We start from the raw sequence: 19,593 nt of genomic DNA on the forward strand, positions 1-19,593 counted from the left end.
TGCCGTAATGACCAACTCATTTTTCAGTTTTTTTCATCGTCGAATTCCCAAAGCCATAATTTTTAAATTTTTTTGTCTACATGGCCGTATGAGGGCTTGTTTGTATTTTTTAATGGCATTATTTTTGGGTACATATAATGTATAATTTTTATAAAAAAATTTTTAGGGGGACTAGGAAAAAAAAAAATTTGCCATGTTTTTTGAAATTCATTTTATTTATTTATTTTTTTAAAATCAATTTCTATTGAAATTTTCACAATAATAGACAAAAGAGAATTTTACAGCGTACCGTACATATGTAGAACTGTAGACAAGGATAAACATATGCATTAACCCCTTAACGACCAGCCCATAGTGTTTTTACGTCCTCCCGAAGTGGGCCTTATTCTCTGAGGACGTAAAAACATGCTTCCTGCAGAGAATAATGCCCCTCGGGCTGTGGACGTGACAGCTCCATGCTGTTGGTGTCCGCAGGTAGCTGACAGCATGGAGCTGTCATCCCGGGCTGTTCGGAGCCCCCCCGGCATTGCGATCGGCGCTATGCAATGGATAGCGCCGATCGCAAAAAAGTAAATAAAAGTGCAATAAAAGTTAAAGATTCAGCTGCTCTGATGGATCGGATCCATCGGAGCAGCTGAAATTACTCACCGATGTCCGTCGCACGACTCCCAGCTGTCCCGATGCTCCGGGCGCCGTAGCCGTCCTTCTGCGCATGCGCGCCTGGCGGCATTACGTCAGCCGCATGCGCAGAAGGCCCGGCGGCGCGGGAGACTTAAAATCTCCTGGCTCCTGTAGGTAGCCGGGAGGCAGGAGATGTCAGCAGGGACTGCGGTGAGCGGTCCCCGGTACCGCGATCGCCGTTATCCAATGGATAGCGGTGATCGCAAAAAAGTTTAAAAAAAGTGTAAAAAAAGAAAAGTTTCACCTCCCCTCATGGATCGGATCCATGAGGGGAGGTGAAAATACTCACCTCAGGTCCGCCGATGTCCTCCGGCCGGTGTCTGGACCCCCCGCTGGCTTCTGCGATGTGCCGATGCGGCGCGCATGCGCAGAAGCCGGCGAGCCCGGCAAATTCAAAATCTCCCTGCACCCGGCTGTCACAGATAGCCGAGTGCAGGGAGATATGACTGGGGACCGCTGTATGCGGTTTCCAGTCATATGATCACCGTTATCCATCAGATAACGGTGATCATATAAAGTTAAAAAGTAAAAAAAAAAAAAAAAAGTTAAAAGTAAAAAAAAGTTTAAAAAGTTAAAGTTTCATCTCCCCTTATGGATCGTATCCGTAAGGGGGGATGAAATTACGTACCCAAGGTCCCGGATTTGTTCCCTGGTGGGATGTTGATCCGCGGATGTTACCCCAGCTTCGGCGCATGCGCCCGTCAGCATGATGGCGGACGCATGCGCAAAAGTGAAAGATTGCCCAAGAAATATAAAATCTCCCTGCTGCTGGCTACAAAAGGTAGCCAAGAGCCTGGAGATGTCACGGGGAGCCGCGGTATGCGGTTACTGGTCACGTGATCGCCGTTATCCAATGCATAATGGCGATCACGTAAAAGTTCTTTAAAAAGTGGCAGTTTCATTTCCCCTCACCGATGCGATCGGAGGGGGGAGATGAAACATCTTCTCGGAGGCTTCCGCATTTGAATCCAGATGCGATTATCCTCCATGGACCCTTCCGGCTGCTGCGCTTGCGCCCGCCGGCAAAATGCCGGACACATTCGCAGGAGCCGGGAAGCCCAGGAAATGTTAAATCTCCTTGCTCCCAGCGACCAACGGTTGCTGAGTGCTTGGAGCAGTGACCGGTGGCCTCGCTGAGCGGTCCCCGGTCACATGATAAAGTAGCGAACTAACATTAGGCCGGTCACGCGTGACCGGAGAGGAATTACAGGTTCTGCATGCGCTTGATCAGCGGTAATCCACGGATCAATCGCATGCATTGGATTACACAATTCCCCCCAATTAGCGGGTCGGAATTACGTAATCCCCTCGCAGAAACAGAACACAGCATGCTATATTTTACCACGAATATATGCGACCTAGAGCCCTTTGTGCTCTATGACCGCGGATATACTCGCACCCCATATGCAAACACATTGTGTACGGGCTGCGGGTACCCGAGTCATCTCTAAGCGACGGCGCAGGAAATGCAAACAAAAAACCGCCTGTGTGAGTAGGCAGTTATGTGCAGTACATTACGCAACCGTACGCAGGGTCACAGCCGGGCTCACAGCTGGAATCCGCTGCGGGCCTCCGCAAGCGGATTCCGCCTACGGCTACGTGAGCCCGGCGTTATTCAGACCGCTACCTGTAATCCGTAATTTACAAGAAGCCCCGGGAATGCTCGCCTTCCTGCAGTTCCAGGAGCAGCTTGTTGAGCGTCTTCTCTGTGAGACCGCTGCACCGCAGCAAGATTACAAAGCCTCACAGCGCCACTTTCTACACCCCATCCCCGCTGCTGAGGTTACGAAATACCCCCCAAAATACATGAGAGGAGGGGGGGGGGGATACCCGGTTTTCTTGCCCCATGTGCCCAGCCCAACCAGCCTCCGTAATTACCCCTGTCTTCGGACATAAAACGCATTTATATTATTACCTTTATCTAATATTTAGGGAATGCCAAAAAATGGGGATGGCGGGGGGGGGGGGGGGGATTATTTTTAGGAAGTCAATTTTTTTTCCGTATAAGTGGGCAATGGGGCCTTGAATTTATTCAGTTCTGCCCTGAAATCCAGCGGGCATTCCCTCCATTATGGGCCTAGCCATGTGTCTGAACAGGGGACAAACAGGGGTATCCATTTTGGGGTGAAAGTCTTCATTCCTATGTACACTGTACAAAAAAACCAGTTTTTAAATTGACAAAATTGCCAAACAAATGAAAATCGTAATTTTTTCCTTTTGCTTTGCTTAGATTCATTCAAATACTTTGGGGTCAAAATATGCAGTACACCCCTAGATGAACTTGTTAAGGGGTCTAGTTTTTAAAATGGGTCATTTGTGGGGGTTCTCTATCGTTTTGGACGCTCAATGGCTCTACATGTGGGCAATGGGGACTGGAATTTATTCCGTTGTACCCTGAAATCCAACGGGTGCTCCTTCCATTATAGGCCTAGCTATGTTTCCTTTAAGTAGATTAGGGCCACAATGGGTATGTTTCTGAACACGGGACAAATGGGGGTATCCATTTTGGGGCGAAAGTCTTCATTCCTATGTACACTTTCCAAAAAAAACAGTTTTTAAATTGACACAATTGCCAAAAAAATGAAAATCGTAATTTTTTCCTTCTGCTTGGCTTAGATTCATTCAAAAACTGTGAAGTCAAAAAAGTCATTATACCCCTAGATAAATTCGTTAGGGGGTCTACTTTTCAAAATGGGGTCACTTGTGGGGGTTCTCCATCGTTTTGGTCACTCAATGGCTCTACAAGTGGGCAATAGGGCCTAAATCTCCTTCAAGCAAAATTTCTGTTCCGAAAGCCACCGGTTGCTCCTTTCATTTTGGGCCCCATTGTGCATATAGACGTAATACTAGGACCACAATGGGTATGTTTCTGTGCACAGGACAAACAGGGGTATCCATTTTGGGGTGCAAGTCTTCATTCATATATGTGTGGTACAAAAAAAACTGCTTTTGAAATGACAGAATTACCAAAAAATGAAAATCGTATTTTTTTTCCTTCGGCTTGGCTTAGATTCATTCAAAAACTGTGAAGTCAAAAAAGTCATCCTACCCCTAGATAAATTCGTTAAGGGGTCTACTTTTCAAAATGGGGTCACTTGTGGGGGTTCTCCATCGTTTTGGTCACTCAATGGCTCTACAAGTGGGCAATAGGGCCTAAATCTCCTTCAAGCAAAATTTCTGTTCCGAAAGCCACCGGTTGCTCCTTTCATTTTGGGCCCCATTGTGCATATAGACGTAATACTAGGACCACAATGGGTATGTTTCTGTGCACAGGACAAACAGGGGTATCCATTTTGGGGTGCAAGTCTTCATTCATATATGTGTGGTACAAAAAAAACTGCTTTTGAAATGACAGAATTACCAAAAAATGAAAATCGTATTTTTTTTCCTTCGGCTTGGCTTAGATTCATTCAAAAACTGTGAAGTCAAAAAAGTCATCCTACCCCTAGATAAATTCGTTAAGGGGTCTACTTTTCAAAATGGGGTCACTTGTGGGCGTTCTCCATCGTTTTGGTCACTCAAGGGCTCTACAAGTGGGCAATGGGGACTAAATCTCCTTCAAGCAAAATTTCTGTTCCAAAAGCCACCGGTTGCTCCTTTCATTTTGGGCCCCATTGTGCATCCAGACATATGATTAGGGCCACAATGGGTATGTTTCTGAGCACGGGAGAAACAGGGGTATCCATTTTGGGGTGCAAGTCTTCATTCATATATGTGCTGTACAAAAAAAATGCTTTTAAAATGACAGAATTACCAAAAAAATGAAAATTGTAATTTTTTTTCTTCGGCTTGGCTTAGATTCATTCAAAAACTGTGAAGTCAAAAAAGTCATTATACCCCTAGATAAATTCGTTAAGGGGTCTACTTTTCAAAATAGGGTCACTTGTGGGGGTTCTCCATTGTTTTGGTCACTCAATGGCTCTACAAGTGGGCAATGGGGCCTAAATCTCCTTCAAGCAAAATTTCTGTTCCGAAAGCCACCGATTGCTCCTTTCATTTTGGGCCCCATTGTGCATCCAAACGTAAGATTAGGGCCACAATGGGTATGTTTCTGAGCACGGGACAAACAGGGGTATCCATTCTGGGGTGCAAATCCTAATTTTCATGTGTACTATAGAAAAAAGTCCTGTCTTTAAAATGACATATTTGCAAAAATATGAAATTTTTGTTTTTCTCTTCTAAATTGCATTGACTCCTGAAAAAAAACTGTGGGGTTAAAATACTCATGACACCCCTCAGTGAATACGTTAAAGGGTGTAGTTTTTAAAATGGGGTCACTTGTGGGGGTATCTATCATTTTGACTCCTATGAGCCTTTCCAATCTTGGATTGGTGTAGGAAAACAAAGTGTTCCTCAAAATGCTGAAAAGTAATGTTACATTTGTACGTCTCCTAAATGGTTAAAAAAAAACTAAAGTTTTTCCAATGTGCGCCCAAAATAAAGTAAACGGATGGAAATATAAATCTTAGCAAAAATTTCTATATTATGTTTGCACATATTTGAGATATTGCAGTTGGAAATGTGAAAAAATGACGATTTTTTCAAAATTTTCCCAATTTTGGCGCTTTTAATAAATAAACACAAATTCTATCGGTCTTTTTTTTCCACCTAAATGAAGTACAACATGTGGCGATAAAACATTGTCAGAATCGCTTGGATATGCAAAACCTTTCTGGTCTTTTTCCATGCTAAAGTGACACGTGTCAGATTTGCAAAATTTGGCCTGGTCATTAAGGCGTAAACAGGCTTGGTCACTAAGGGGTTAACAATCTGCTATATCTAGACATTACCGCGGGGCATGTAGAGTACCTTTGGGTTAAGAAAGAGAAAGAGGGGATCATCAGGTCTCAACCAAGGCCAGTATTGTGAGTAATTATTGCAAGGACCTGTTCAAACAGAACATACTGTGGAAGACAAAAAGGGGGAATGGGAAGGGTTAAGAGTGGATGGTTGAGGGGGGGAAACGAGGGAGGGTGAGGAGAGAGTGAGCTCCCGAGAGGGGGAAAGGTTATTTCCAACATTGGGGCTCTCACCAGCTGCGCCCCCAATGACGTTCCCGATGCTTCGTTCTAAGCCAGTAATGGAGGAGGAGGGAGAGGAAGAGTTAAGCGCAAGGACCCTCTGGAGCCAGTAGGGCTAAGGTAGAACCTGAGCTGTGAGGGATAGTGAGGCTGTCTCCCTCCTGTGTGTGGGCCAGAGAAATATTCCCTTCTCAGCCCGACTGCTGCATGTCGCCGGCACTGGGAGACCTTACAGCATGCAAAATAAATCATGTGATCGCATTAATCTCGGGGTCAGCGCGATTGCGACGATACCAAGTTTATACATTTTTTTTTAATGTTTTGCTGTTTTTGTACACAAAAAATATTCTTTTTTCTTTAAAAGATTTGCTTTTCTGTGACCACATTTTTATTTTTCCATCAGAAAGCTATACGAAGGTTGTTGTTTTTTATCCAATTTTTGGGAACTTATAACATTTTGATTGTTTTTTTTATTCCTTTTTTTACTAAAGGCATGGTTAACAAAATCTGCAGTTCTGGCATGTTTTTTTAATTTTTATTTTTAATGGCCTTCACCGTGACGTATAAATGATATGTTACATTAATTTTTCAGGCCAGTACAATTATGTCAATACAAAATTTAGATAGCTTTTATCTTTTTTTTTTTGCAACTTCTTGACACTTTTTTAAAATCTACTTTTTGATAATCGCTGCATTCAAAGACCCCTGACATTATTTTTTGTCAGTGGTGCTGTGTAAGGGTTTTTTTGTGTGGAGTGAGTTGTACTTTCTAATGTCACTCTTTGTTGATCTATGCAACGTTTTGAACACTTTTGATTCCATTTTTTGTAAAGTGATATAGGCAAAACTGTGTGGGTTAAATAATGTACTAACTTTTTCCTTTGCGTCATTACGAACACCGCGATACAAGATATGTAATTTTTTTACAAAGTAAAGGGGGAAAGGAGGGGTTTAACATTTTTTATTTATTTATTTTTTATCAGCTTTTTTTTATCATTCTTCTACTACACTGCTATACTTCAGTATGACAGTGTACTAGAAAGTCTACAAAGCTCAACTAGAGGCTGAGTCTCACAGGCCACTGTAGCTGGCAGACTCATCAGGACCCCACATTCACATCGTGGGGATCTGATCGGTGAGGGGGAGTCTCCTCCCTCTGTCATTGTTTTATATGCTAGGGTCACACTGACTGCAGCATGTAAAGGGTTAAGCAGTGGGGACCCGTCGTTTCTTTCTAGCTCCAGCAGCTGAGCATCCACGCTCTTTGGAACTGGAGACTCATGTCAAAAGACATCAGAATTAAGCCCCTTAACGGCCATCGTCAAACGATCTATGGACAGTCGTTAAAGGGTTAAGGTTCCACTGCAGTATTTCAGTAGGGTTGAGGTATAGACTCTGACTGGGCCATCGCAATGCCTTGATTTTTTTTCAAAGCCATTCTGATGTAGTTTTACTGATGTTTTTCCTCCTTGGCATTGTGTTAACACACTCCTGAATGCACCAGACCAGCAAACCGCCAAAACTTGGCAGGGAAGACCTTTACATTCAGAAACAATGTCAATGTGTAGTGCTAGATTTATTTTTTGCTCTATAGACTGGGCTAAGTGAGAATATTGCTTCTAGGAGAGGATATATATAGTGTCTCACAGAATCACCATATGGTAGCACACAGAGTACCTATAGATTGTTGATACTTAAAGGGATTGTGCCAAGTTATAAAATAATTTCCTATTCACAGGTTTGATTGCAGGGCATCCAACCACTAGGACCCACAACAATCCTGAGAACCGGGGTCTCAAAGGTCCCGCATGAATGGATTTATTGCAATGGTAGTGCTGGAGATTATTGAACATTTATACTCTGTGATTTCCAATACTCACATTCATATGGATGGAGCAGCAGCGTGCATGTATGACCTCCGATCTATTCATGCGAAGGAACCTTCTGGACCTCCATTCTTGAAACTGGTGGGAGTTCTAGCAGTTGGATCTCCACCCAGGGGTGTAACTAATGGCTCAGGGGCCCAGGTGCAAAACAAAAGTTCAGTTTGGACCCCCACCTGTACCTAAACCACGCAGTATACAGCTGCAAAACAAATTTACATACATGATCTAGCCCCTTCGCATAACTAATTTCCTGGAACATGTGGAAATTTGTTTATAGCCCTTTAGGCTAGGCTCACACGGGCGTATGATTACAGCTTATTACGCATGCGTTGTACATGCATTTGGTACATGGTAATTCGCAGGCAATCAAATACATTGCCATATGCAGTTCCGCTCACATTTGCAAATAGGAATTGCGTAATATATGAGTGTAAAAAAGAACATGAGAGAGCCCATTGTTCTCTATTGGAGCATAATCAAAGTCACCCATATGTAATTACATTGCGTATGGGCAGTGTGCTTATGCGCCATTCCGAAGCGACGGAAATATAAACAAAAAAACCCGAAACAGATGGATTGCGTGTGACAGTGCTGTCATGCACCGTACAATTTCGCTGTTATACGCAGTAATAGGGCAGCTCACCGGTGGCTCCACTGCGTGTCTTACACTTATGTCCGACTGAGCCTTGGGCTGTGTTCATGTTTTTTGCTTCATTATTAAACCACAATTTTAAAAAATAAATTAAAAAACTGCAGGCAGTATTCAAAAACCACAAATGTTTTTAAGAAATTGTCTACACTATAAAAAAACCACATGTGAATTTAAACAACACATGCATTTTATTTTGTTTTTTATAAACCGCATGCAGGTTTTTGATGCATTTTTAATTGTGTGCAATTAAACACAGAAGATACTCAGGTTATGCCAGTATGCTCCATATCCCTATATGCAGAAGAAGTAAATACACAGTCTGTATACAGTGATATCAACCATGCTGGTGCAAGGCCGGTTTCACATTTGCACTGGATCCTCCGGTCGGAGGTTCCCTCGCAGATCCAGCTCAAAATACCGGAAGAAAAAGTGCTTTATACAGAGCTTTTACTTCTGTCCAAAAGCCGGGCAGCTGAGTGGAAAGCAGACGGACCCCAGTATAGTCAATGGGGGCTGTCCGACACTGTTTGGTTCCGTCCAAAGACAAGCCCCCTCGGCCCTGGGGATTCCCCTTTCCTACTCCCCCAATGGAACAGAAAAGTGAAATCCGCAATTCCCTGTATATAGTGAAATGGAGCATGCTGGTATAACCTGGGTATCACCTGTATATAATTATATGTTTACAGCTAGTATAAGTTATACCAGCTATACATATAGGATTACATGTGGTACATATCTTCTTACACTGCATGATCCGCAGATTCTGCTCTCCTCTATAAGTACACGTTCAGTGCACTGCCAGCCGGACCGATGACTGGTAATGCACCGATAAACTACAGTTGTGACCAATCATAACTGCAGTCTCTCAGTGGAAGAGCAGGCGGCGTGCCAAGGAAGTCTGCAGTCTGCAATTGGCTGCCAGCTCCCCGGGTAACAGTCCCTCCCTTCCCTGGGTGCCACCCACAGCTGGACCACGGGCCGCGGTGACATAACTGTGTATGGCGGGGGTCCCCTAGCGGTATACCAGTATCCCCACCAATCATAAAGCTATTCTCTACCCTGTGGATAAGGGATAACTTTATAAGCTAAAACAATCCCTTTAATGTCCGGGACCCCTTGTGCCACCATATTGAGCCTGTGTATGCAGAATAGTTGTGTACATACATACCTTTTTATGTGGATTAATGATTGAAAGGAATATTTATAGGAAGATTTGTTTGCTGGATCATTGGCTGTGTGAAGCTACACCTGATCAGCCGATGAGTGAGCAAACCCCTTCAACAGCTGATCCCATCTTTTGTGCAGCTGAAGAAAATCATGGTTGTTGGCAGCACATCTCCCCGTGTGAATGGGGGATGTGCTAATGATAATGATCATACTGTAGCAACCATCTCAACGAGCACAGATGTTATTTGATCAGCGTTGATTTACATGGCTTAGATTTAGCGTGTAAGAAGTCCTTCACCCTTGACATATCTCCACCGACCTGACTCCCAAGATTTGTCTTGCAGAGAAAGTTTTGACTCCGACTTTACGGACTCCGTCACCGGACCACAGTGGTACATCCCAAGAGGTGAGTAAGTTTTGGAAGCAGCAGGTAATCCTCTTCCAGGATTTAGTCACAACATTATTAAAGTATGAGAATAAATCACTTGTGTGATCTGTTACTTTCTAGTTTCGGTACAACTGAAGAGAAATGAAGATGTGGAGGAAATGACCTAAACACAGAAGGAAAACAAGAGACCTCGGGGGACTTTAGAGGATTTGTTTCTTGCACTATAAATACTGAAGACCTTACTTTGAATTTCAGGGAGCTATACATATGAATGATGTCACCCTCTGATGATGTCATGTTGAGCATGTATGAAAGAGGTGGAGACAACAGGATGTACCGCTTCCCCTAGCATTGGACTGCCACATGACAATGACACCTAAGTACGGAGATGGCGGTCTCCTTGATGTTACTTGGATCGGACTCCAACCATTTCAAGTCCATCATTTTATAGTAAACAACTGCAATAAGGGAACTCCAGTCGGGCACATATGGAAGTGGTGGAGTATTATATGGGGAGCTGCTGGAGTTCTTCACTCCAACCTTTTGACTTTGCTGTAATCATTTATTGTATATAGTTATTGTATTTATGCACATCTAGAGATCGCATCACGGGGGTGTATAATGCTAGGGGGCGCTTTCCTCTCACTGTGGATGTGTGTTGAGATCTATTTATTTTTCTACACAATAAAGCTGTAAGATTTGACACCCTTTGTCTCATCTTATACCATCTGCCTCTATAGGACTGTCATCATGTGCAGCCCGATGTGGGGAAAGCACTAAATCTTGTCCTACAAACCTACCTAAAAGTCTGACCGTTTGTTCGCTGGAGACTCTGCTGGCAATTCTGTCAGACTTGATGGAGCAAATTGACAAAAAAGATTCCTGCGCCGGGCGCGTTCACGTCAGCGTTTTTGTTTTTTGATGTGCTGTTCTGTTGGGGGAGCAATAAATGGGGGGAAAGCGGCTGTATTTTACTTCCTGTTGATTTCAGTGGAATTTTCTAAACTTCATTTACGCTCATTTCGGTTCCACTCGGCGGTTTTACTTTTACAAAAAAATACTAGCATTCAAAGGGTTAGATATACCCCAGAGATTCCCCCCTGTAGCAATAAGAACGAGAAGAGGTAGCAGCACCACTATTCCATATAATTGACGGATTACCCATTCCCTCCTTGTTTGGAGTGGAACTAATCAATTTTGGAATACGTTCTGGGTCATCGATGGTTCATTCTTTATCTGATATAGCCATATAGGGATTCATCTATATCCAGTGGACTAAATCTGAGAGGACTGGATCTTCTTTTTTCTGCTGAGAGTACCCTTCAGTCTTTATTAGAGTGCAACCTATAGGGATTTATTTATACCCCTGTGCACTAAACCAGGCTGGGGTAACGTGTGAAGTTCCTTAATTTCTGAACACAATCACAAAGTTAACCCCTTACTTGGAGGGCTACGGGGACTTCTCTAGGTGATCGGTGTTCTGAAAACATCTGAACGTAATAGCTAGGTTGACCCTTTAATTAAACGGCTACAGCTATACTACGTAATTCTGTAGCAAATCGTTGATTGTTTGAACCATTCATGGTCTACTCCTTTTAAAGCTCTGGACAAGAATCCATAGCTTTAAACCTTCTTTCCCGGAATACGGTCATTCCGTTCTATACACTAATTCTGGGAACCCTGTCAAAGGAGTATTTTCTTTTAGTTCTGTGTGTGTCTTTCTCGAGACTTGTTTATCAAGTTCTTTTTTACAAAGATTTAATAAAAGTTATGTTTTAGTTCCGAACCCTACAGTGACAAATTCAATTGACCATCTGGTGTTCGCCCTGCTCCAGTGATTTTTGTTTGGTTCGGTCTTCATCCATTTTGCTATCAATCTCATTTTTCAAAACGGATCCATTAAAATGAGAAGCAAAATGCTGATGTGAATGAGCCCTAATTTAAGGGGTTATCCAGGTTTTAAAATTTGATGGTTCTCTTTAGGAGCGGCCATCAATATCCCATCCGTGGTTGTCCAGTTCTTTGTACCCCAAAGTGCATAGAACAAAGCTGCAGTACTGAGAACGGCTGCTATGAAAAGCATGAAGGACAAACATCTTACTGATCTAATGTAAACAGAAACCGCAGTGATCACAGGAGCTTCACGGCCTCTTCGAGCACCTGATCGCGTCAGACCCCCACCGGTCAGACATGGATGGTCTATCCTCATGAAAAGGCAGCAATTTTGAAAACCTGGATCCCATCAAAGTCAACATTGATTTGGTCTTTAAGGGATTAAAGAAATCCTGGAGATGTTGTAGTACCGCACTGCGGCCACTAGGTTATACTCAACTCTTTCGATTGAACAATACATAAAAGTCATTTGCGCTTTCACTATGGTACTTTTTACATTGCAGGCTCACTCACGCGGGATTATTGTCACTGTGTGTTTTTCAAGCACATGATACGTAGTGCTAAAAGCCTGTTAATTTCTGTTGGCCCTGTGTGTCGCGGGCGGTGGTGTGACAACAGATTCAGCAGCTGACAGACTAATAAAAATATAACATTACTTAACTGGAACTTTACAGACGGCTTTTCACCTCGTAGGAGGGCAGTAATGCTTCAAACGTTGCATAATAGGTTTAAGTGGAAGTTCACAATAACATTATCTGTCAGTCTCGGCCCGGCAAGGCGCTTCAATCCCTCATTATATCTGTACATTTTCTTCTGCATAATGTATTTCAGGAGGTCCCCGACGCACACCAACAACACGACCTCAGAGCACCAGAGGTGTTGAAGTACATTTCTCACACCTCACAAAATGCGATATATCATTTCCAACTACTGCACTTTCCCTTGGCGCATAGCGCCTCTGCCAGCTACCTCGCCATGCTGGTATATGCCTGTCATTGACCCCACCCCCAGTGTCCTCAGTAGTAAAAGTGTCCCCCACAATGGCCCAAATAGTAATAGTGGCCCCAGTAGTAATAGTGTCCCCCATAGTGGCCTCAGTAGTAATAGAGTTCCCCACAGTAGCCTCAGTAGAAATACTGTCCCCCATAGTGGCCTCAGTAGGAATAATGACCCTAGTAGTAATAGTGTCCCCCACCAGTGTCACCAGTAGTAATAGTGACTTGCACAGTGGCCTCAGTAATAAAAGTGTCCCCCCTCACAGTGGCCTCAGTAAAAATAGTGACCCCCAAGTGTCCCCAGTAGTAATAGTGACCCGCCCAGTGTCCCCAGTAGAAAAAGTGACCCCCACAGTGGCCCCAGTAGTAATTCTGACTGCCACAGTGGCCTCAGTAGAAATAGTGACCTTCAGAGTAGCCTCAGTAGTAATAGTGACCCCCACAGTGGCCTCAGCAGTAATAGTGACCCCTATATTGGTGGCCCCAGTAGTAATAGTGACCCATACAGTGGCCCCAGTAGTAAAAGTGATCCCCACAGTGGCCCCAGTAGTAATAGTGTCCCCCATAGTGGCCTTAGTAGTAAAGGTGACCTCCACAGTGACCTCAGTAGGAATAGTGACCCTCACAGTGGCCCCAATTGTGATAGTCAGCCACACAGTGCCCAAGTAGTAATGTTGACTCCCACAGTGGCCCCAGTAGGAATAGTGACCCCCGAGTTTTCCCAGTAGTAATAGTGACCTGCACAGTGGCCTCAGTAATAATAGTGTCCACCCACAGTGAACTCAGTAGGAATACTGATGCCCACAGTGTCCCCAGTAGTACTAGTGCCCCCCACAGTGGCTCAATTGTAATAGTCAGCCCCACAGTGGCCCCAGTAGTAATGCTGACTCCCACAGTGGCCTCAGTAAGAATAGTAACCCCCCCCCTGGCAGTGTCCCCAGTAGTAATAGTGACCTTTACAGTGGTCTCAGTAGGAATAGTGACCCCTTAGTGTCTCCAGTAGTGATCTCCGCAGTGGCCTCAGTAGGAATAGTGACCCCCCCCCAGTGTCCCCAGTAGGATTAGTGACCCCCACAGTGGCCCCAGTAGTAATTGTATCCCCCCACAGTGTCCTCAGTAGTAATAGTGACCCACCCACAGTGTCATCAGTAGTAAGAGTGGCCCCTGTAATAATAGTGACGCTCACAGTGGCCCCAGTAGTAATAGTATCCCCCATAGTGACCTCAGTAGTAATATTGACCCCCACAGTGGCCCCAGTAGTAATAGTGTCCCCCACAGTGGCTTCAGTAGTAATAGGGACCCCCCAGTGTCCCCAGTAGTAACAGTAACCCCCACAGTGGCCTCAGTACTAATAGTGACCCCCACAGTGGCTCCAGTAGTAACTCTTCCCCACAGTGGCCCCAGTATTAATAGTGGCCTCAGTAGTAATAGTGACCCCCACAGTGGCCCTGAGTAGGAATAGTGTCCCCTTAGTGTCCCCAGTAGTGATCTCCACAGTGGCCTCAGTAGTAATGCATTCCCCCCAGAGTGGCCTCAGTAGGAATAGTGACCCCCCCCCCAGTGTCCCCAGTAGGATTAGTGACCCCCACAGTGGCCCCAGTAGTAATTGTATCCCCCACAGTGTCCTCAGTAGTAATAGTGACCCCCACAGTGGCCCCCGATAGTATTAGTGGCCTCAATAGTAATAGTGACCTCCACAGTGGCCTCAGTAGGAATAGTGCCACCCCCCTGAGTGTCCCTGGTAGTAATAGTGACCTGCACAGTGTCCCCAGTAGTAATAGTGACCTGCATAGAGGCCTCAGTAGCAATAGTGTCCCCCACAGTGGCCTCAGTAGGTATAGTGCCCCCCCCCCAGTGTCCCGAATAGTAATAGTGACCCCCACAGTGGCCTCAGTAGTAAGAGTGGCCCCCCACAGTAACATCAGTAGGAATAGTGACCCCACAGTGTCCCCAGTAGTAATAGTGACCTCCAGTGGCCCTAGTAGTAATAGTGTCCCCCACAGTGGTCTCAGTAGGAATAGTGACCCCCAGTGTCTTGAGTAGTAATAGTAACCCCCCCCCCACAGTGGCCTCAGTAGTAAGAGTGACCCCTGTAATAATAGTGACACCCACAGTGGCCCCAGTAGTAATACTATTCCCCATAGTGACCTCAGTAGTAATATTGACCCCCACAGGGGCCCCAGTAGTAATAGTGTCCTCCACAGTGGCTTTAGTAGTAATAGGGACCCCCCAGTGTCCCCAGTAGTAATAGTAACCCCCACAGTGGCCTCAGTACTAATAGTGACCCCCACAGGGGCTCCAGTACTAACTCTTCCCCACAGTGGCCCCAGTATTATGAGTGGCCTCTATAGTGGCCTCAGTAGTAATAGTGACCCACACAGTGGCCCTGAGTAGGAATAGTGTCCCCTTAGTGTCCCAAGTAGTGATCTCCACAGTGGCCTCAGTAGTAATGCGTTCCCCCCAGAGTGGCCTCAGTAGAAATAGTGCCACCCCCCCTTCCTGAGTGTCCCTGGTAGTAATAGTGACCTGCACAGTGTCCCCAGTAGTAACAGTGACCTGCATAGTGGCCTTAGTAGCAATAGTGTCCCCCACAGTGGCCTCAGTATGAATAGTGACCCCCCCCAGTGTCCCAAGTAGTAATAGTGACCCTCACAGTGGCCTCAGTACTAATAGTGACCCCCACAGTGGCCCCAGTATTAATAGTGTCCTCCATAGTGGTCTCAATAGTAATAGTGACCCCCCACAGTGGCCCTGAGTAGGGATAGTGTCCCCACAGTGGCCTCGGTAGTGATAGTGTCCCCCACAGTTGCCCCAGTTGTAGCAGTCAGACTCACATAGGCCCCAGTAGTATCGCTGTCTCCCATAGTGGCCTCAGTAGGAATAGTGACCCCCCCAGTGTTCCCAGTAGTAATAGTGACCTCCACTGAGGCATCAGTAGGAATAGTGACCCCCTGCCCATTGTTCCCAATAGTAATAGGGACCCTGACAGTGGCCTCAGTAGTAATAGTGACCCCCACAGTGACCTCAGCAGTAATAGTGACCCCTATATTGGTGGCCCCAGTAGTAATAGTGACCCATACAGTGGCCCCAGTAGTAAAAGTGATCCCCACAGTGGCCCCAGTAGTAATAGTGTCCCCCATAGTGGCCTTAGTAGTAAAGGTGACCTCCACAGTGCGCAAGTAGTAATGTTGACTCCCACAGTGGCCCCAGTAGGAATAGTGACCCCCGAGTTTTCCCAGTAGTAATAGTGACCTGCACAGTGGCCTCAGTAATAATAGTGTCCACCCACAGTGAACTCAGTAGGAATACTGATGCCCACAGTCTCCCCAGTAGTAATAGTGCCCCCCACAGTGGCTCAATTGTAATAGTCAGCCCCACAGTGGCCCCAGTAGTAATGCTGACTCCCACAGTGGCCTCAGTAGGAATAGTAACCCCCCCCCCCCGGCAGTGTCCCCAGTAGTAATAGTGACCTTTACAGTGGTCTCAGTAGGAATAGTGACCCCTTAGTGTCTCCAGTAGTGATCTCCACAGTGGCCTCAGTAGTAATGCGTTCCCCCCAGAGTGGCCTCAGTAGGAATAGTGACCCCCCCAGTGTCCCCAGTAGGATTAGTGACCCCCACAGTGGCCCCAGTAGTAATTGTATACCCCCCACAGTGTCCTCAGTAGTAATAGTGACCCACCAACAGTGCCATCAGTAGTAAGAGTGGCCCCTGTAATAATAGTGACACTCACAGTGGCCCCAGTAGTAATAGTATCCCCCATAGTGACCTCAGTAGTAATATTGACCCCCACAGTGGCCCCGGTAGTAATAGTGTCCCCCACAGTGGCTTCAGTAGTAATAGGGACCCCCAGTGTCCCCAGTAGTAATAGTAACCCACACAGTGGCCTCAGTACTAATAGTGACCCCCACAGTGGCTCCAGTAGTAACTCTTCCCCACAGTGGCCCCAGTATTAATAGTGGCCTCAGTAGTAATAGTGACCCCCACAGTGGCCCTGAGTAGGAATAGTGTCCCCTTAGTGTCCCCAGTAGTGATCTCCACAGTGGCCTCAGTAGTAATGCGTTCCCCCCAGAGTGGCCTCAGTAGGAATAGTGACCCCCCCCCAGTGTCCCCAGTAGGATTAGTGACCCCCACAGTGGCCCCAGTAGTAATTGTATCCCCCCACAGTGTCCTCAGTAGTCATAGTGACCCCCACAGTGGCCCCTGATAGTATTAGTGGCCTCAATAGTAATAGTGACCTCCACAGTGGCCTCAGTAGGGATAGTGCCACCCCCCCTGAGTGTCCCTGGTAGTAATAGTGACCTGCACAATGTCCCCAGTAGTAATAGTGACCTGCATAGTGGCCTCAGTAGCAATAGTGTCCCCCACAGTGGCCTCAGTAGGTATAGTGACCCCCCCAGTGTCCCGAATAGTAATAGTGACCCTCACAGTGGCCTCAGTAGTAAGAGTGGCCCCCCACAGTAACATCAGTAGGAATAGTGACCCCCACAGTGTCCCCAGTAGTAATAGTGACCTCCAGTGGCCCTAGTAGTAATAGTGTCCCCCACAGTGGTCTCAGTAGGAATAGTGACCCCCCAATGTCTTGAGTAGTAATAGTGACCCCCCCACAGTGGCCTCAGTAGTAAGAGTGACCCCTGTAATAATAGTGACACCCACAGTGGCCCCAGTAGTAATACTATTCCCCATAGTGACCTTAGTAGTAATATTGACCCCCACAGTGGCCCCAGTAGTAATAGTGTCCTCCACAGTGTCTTTAGTAGTAATAGGGACCCCCAGTGTCCCCTGTAGTAATAGTAACCCCCACAGTGGCCTCAGTACTAATAGTGACCCCCACACGGGCTCCAGTACTAACTCTTCCCCACAGTGGCCCCAGTATTAATAGTGGCCTCTATAGTGGCCTCAGTAGTAATAGTGACCCCCACAGAGGCCCTGAGTAGGAATAGTGTCCCCTTAGTGTCCCAAGTAGTGATCTCCACAGTGGCCTCAGTAGTAATGCGTTCCCCCCAGAGTGGCTTCAGTAGGAATAGTGCCACCCCCCCCCTTCCCGAGTGTCCCTGGTAGTAATAGTGACCTGCACAGTGTCCCCGGTAGTAATAGTGACCTGCATAGTGGCCTTAGTAGCAATAGTGCCCCCCACAGTGGCCTCAGTAGGAATAGTGACCCCCCGTGTCCCGAGTAGTAATAGTGACCCTCACAGTGGCCTCAGTAGTAAGAGTGTCCCTCCACAGTAACCTCAGTAGGAATAGTGACCCCCACAGTGTCCCCAGTAGTAATAGTGACCTCCAGTGGCCCCAGTAGTAATAGTGTCCCCCACAGTGGTCTCAGTAGGAATAGTGACCCACCAGTTTCCCCAGTAGTAATAGTGACCTGCACAGTGGCCTCAGTAGTAATAGTGTCCCCCCACAGTGAACTCAGTAGGAATACTAACGCCCACAGTGTCCCCAGTAGTAATGCTGACTCCCACAGTGGCCTGAGCAGGTATAGTAAACCCCTCTCCCCCTCGCAGTGTCCCCAGTAGTAATAGTGACCTTTATAGTGGTCTCAGTAGGAATAGTGACCCTCACAGTGGCTCCAATTGTAATAGTCAGCCCCACAGTGCCCAAGTAGTAATGTTGACTCCCAGAGTGGCTCCAGTAGGAATAGTGACCCCCAGTTTCCCCAGTAGTAATAGTGACCTGCACAATGGCCTCAGTAGTAATAGTGTCCCCCCACAGTGAACTCAGTAGGAATAGTGACGCCCACAGTGTCCCCAGTAGTAATAGTGCCCCCCACAGTAGCTCAATTGTAATAGTCAGCCCCACAGTGTCCCCAGTAGTAATGCTGACTCCCACAGTGGCCTCAGTAGGAATAGTAAACCCCTCCCCCTCGCAGTGTCCCTCAGTAGGAATTTGTTCCCCCCAGAGTGGCCTCAGTAGGAATAATAACCCCCCAGTGGCCCTAGTAGGAATAGAAACCCCCCTGTTTCCCCAGTAGTAATTGTATCCGTCCTCAGTTGTAATAGTGACCCCCACAGTGGCCCCAGTAGTATTAGTGGCCTCAATAGTAATAGTGACCTCCACAGTGGCCCTGGTAGTAATAGTGACCTGCACAGTGTCCCCAGTAGTAATAGTGACCTGCATAGTGGCCTAAGTAGCAATAGTACTCAGTAGTAAGAGTGGCCCCCAACAGTAACCTCAGTAGGAATAGTGACCCCCACAGTGTCCCCAGTAGTAATAGTGTCCCCCACAGTGGCCTCAGTAGTAAGAGGGGCCTCTTAATAATAGTGACACCGACAGTGGCCCCAGTAGTAATAGTATTCCCCATAGTGACCTCAGTAGTAATAGTGACCCCCACAGTGGCTTCAGTAGCAATAGTGACCCCCACAGTGTCCCCAGTAGTACTAGTCACCTCCACAGTGGCCCTAGTAGTTATAGTGTCTCCCACAGTGGCCTCAGTAGGAATAGTGACCCCCCAGTGTCCCTAGTAGTAATAGTGACACTCACAGTGGCCTCAGTAGTAAGAGTGGCCCCCCACAGTGGCCTCAGTAGGAATAGTGACCCCCCAGTGTCCCAAGTAGTAATACTGACCCTCACAGTTGCCTTAGTGATAAGAGTGGCCCCCCACAGTAACCTCTGTAAGAATAGTGACCCCCACAGGGTCCCCAGTAGTAATAGTGACCTCCAGTGGCCCTAATAGTAATAGTGTCCCCCACTGTGGTCTCAGTAGGAATAGTAAGCCCCCCCAGTGTCTCGAGTACTAATAGTGACCCCCCCACATTGGCCTCAGTAGTAAGAGTGGCCCATGTAGTAATAGTGACACCCACAGGGGCCCCAGTAGTAATAGTATCCCCCATAGTGGCCTCAGTAGTAATAGTGACCCCCACAGTGGCCCCAGTAGTAATTGTATCCCCCCACAGTGTCCTCAGTAGTAAT

General features: G+C 46.4%; 1 protein-coding gene across 1 annotated transcript in view; it reads left to right on the top strand.

Annotated features, from left to right (window-relative positions):
- LOC136580639 (mucin-3A-like) overlaps positions 1 to 10,498 on the top strand; it is a 55,980-nt gene extending 45,482 nt beyond the window's left edge. Inside the window, exons 9-10 of the mRNA XM_066581362.1 lie at positions 9,752 to 9,813; positions 9,916 to 10,498. Of these exons, the coding sequence (XP_066437459.1) occupies positions 9,752 to 9,813; positions 9,916 to 9,962 (109 nt within the window). The 3' untranslated portion in view covers positions 9,963 to 10,498. The remainder of the gene's footprint in view (positions 1 to 9,751; positions 9,814 to 9,915) is intronic.
- The last annotated feature ends 9,095 nt before the right edge of the window (positions 10,499 to 19,593 follow it).

Source organism: Eleutherodactylus coqui, chromosome 10, assembly GCF_035609145.1.
Source record: "Eleutherodactylus coqui strain aEleCoq1 chromosome 10, aEleCoq1.hap1, whole genome shotgun sequence".
NCBI classification, from domain to species: domain Eukaryota; kingdom Metazoa; phylum Chordata; class Amphibia; order Anura; family Eleutherodactylidae; genus Eleutherodactylus; species Eleutherodactylus coqui.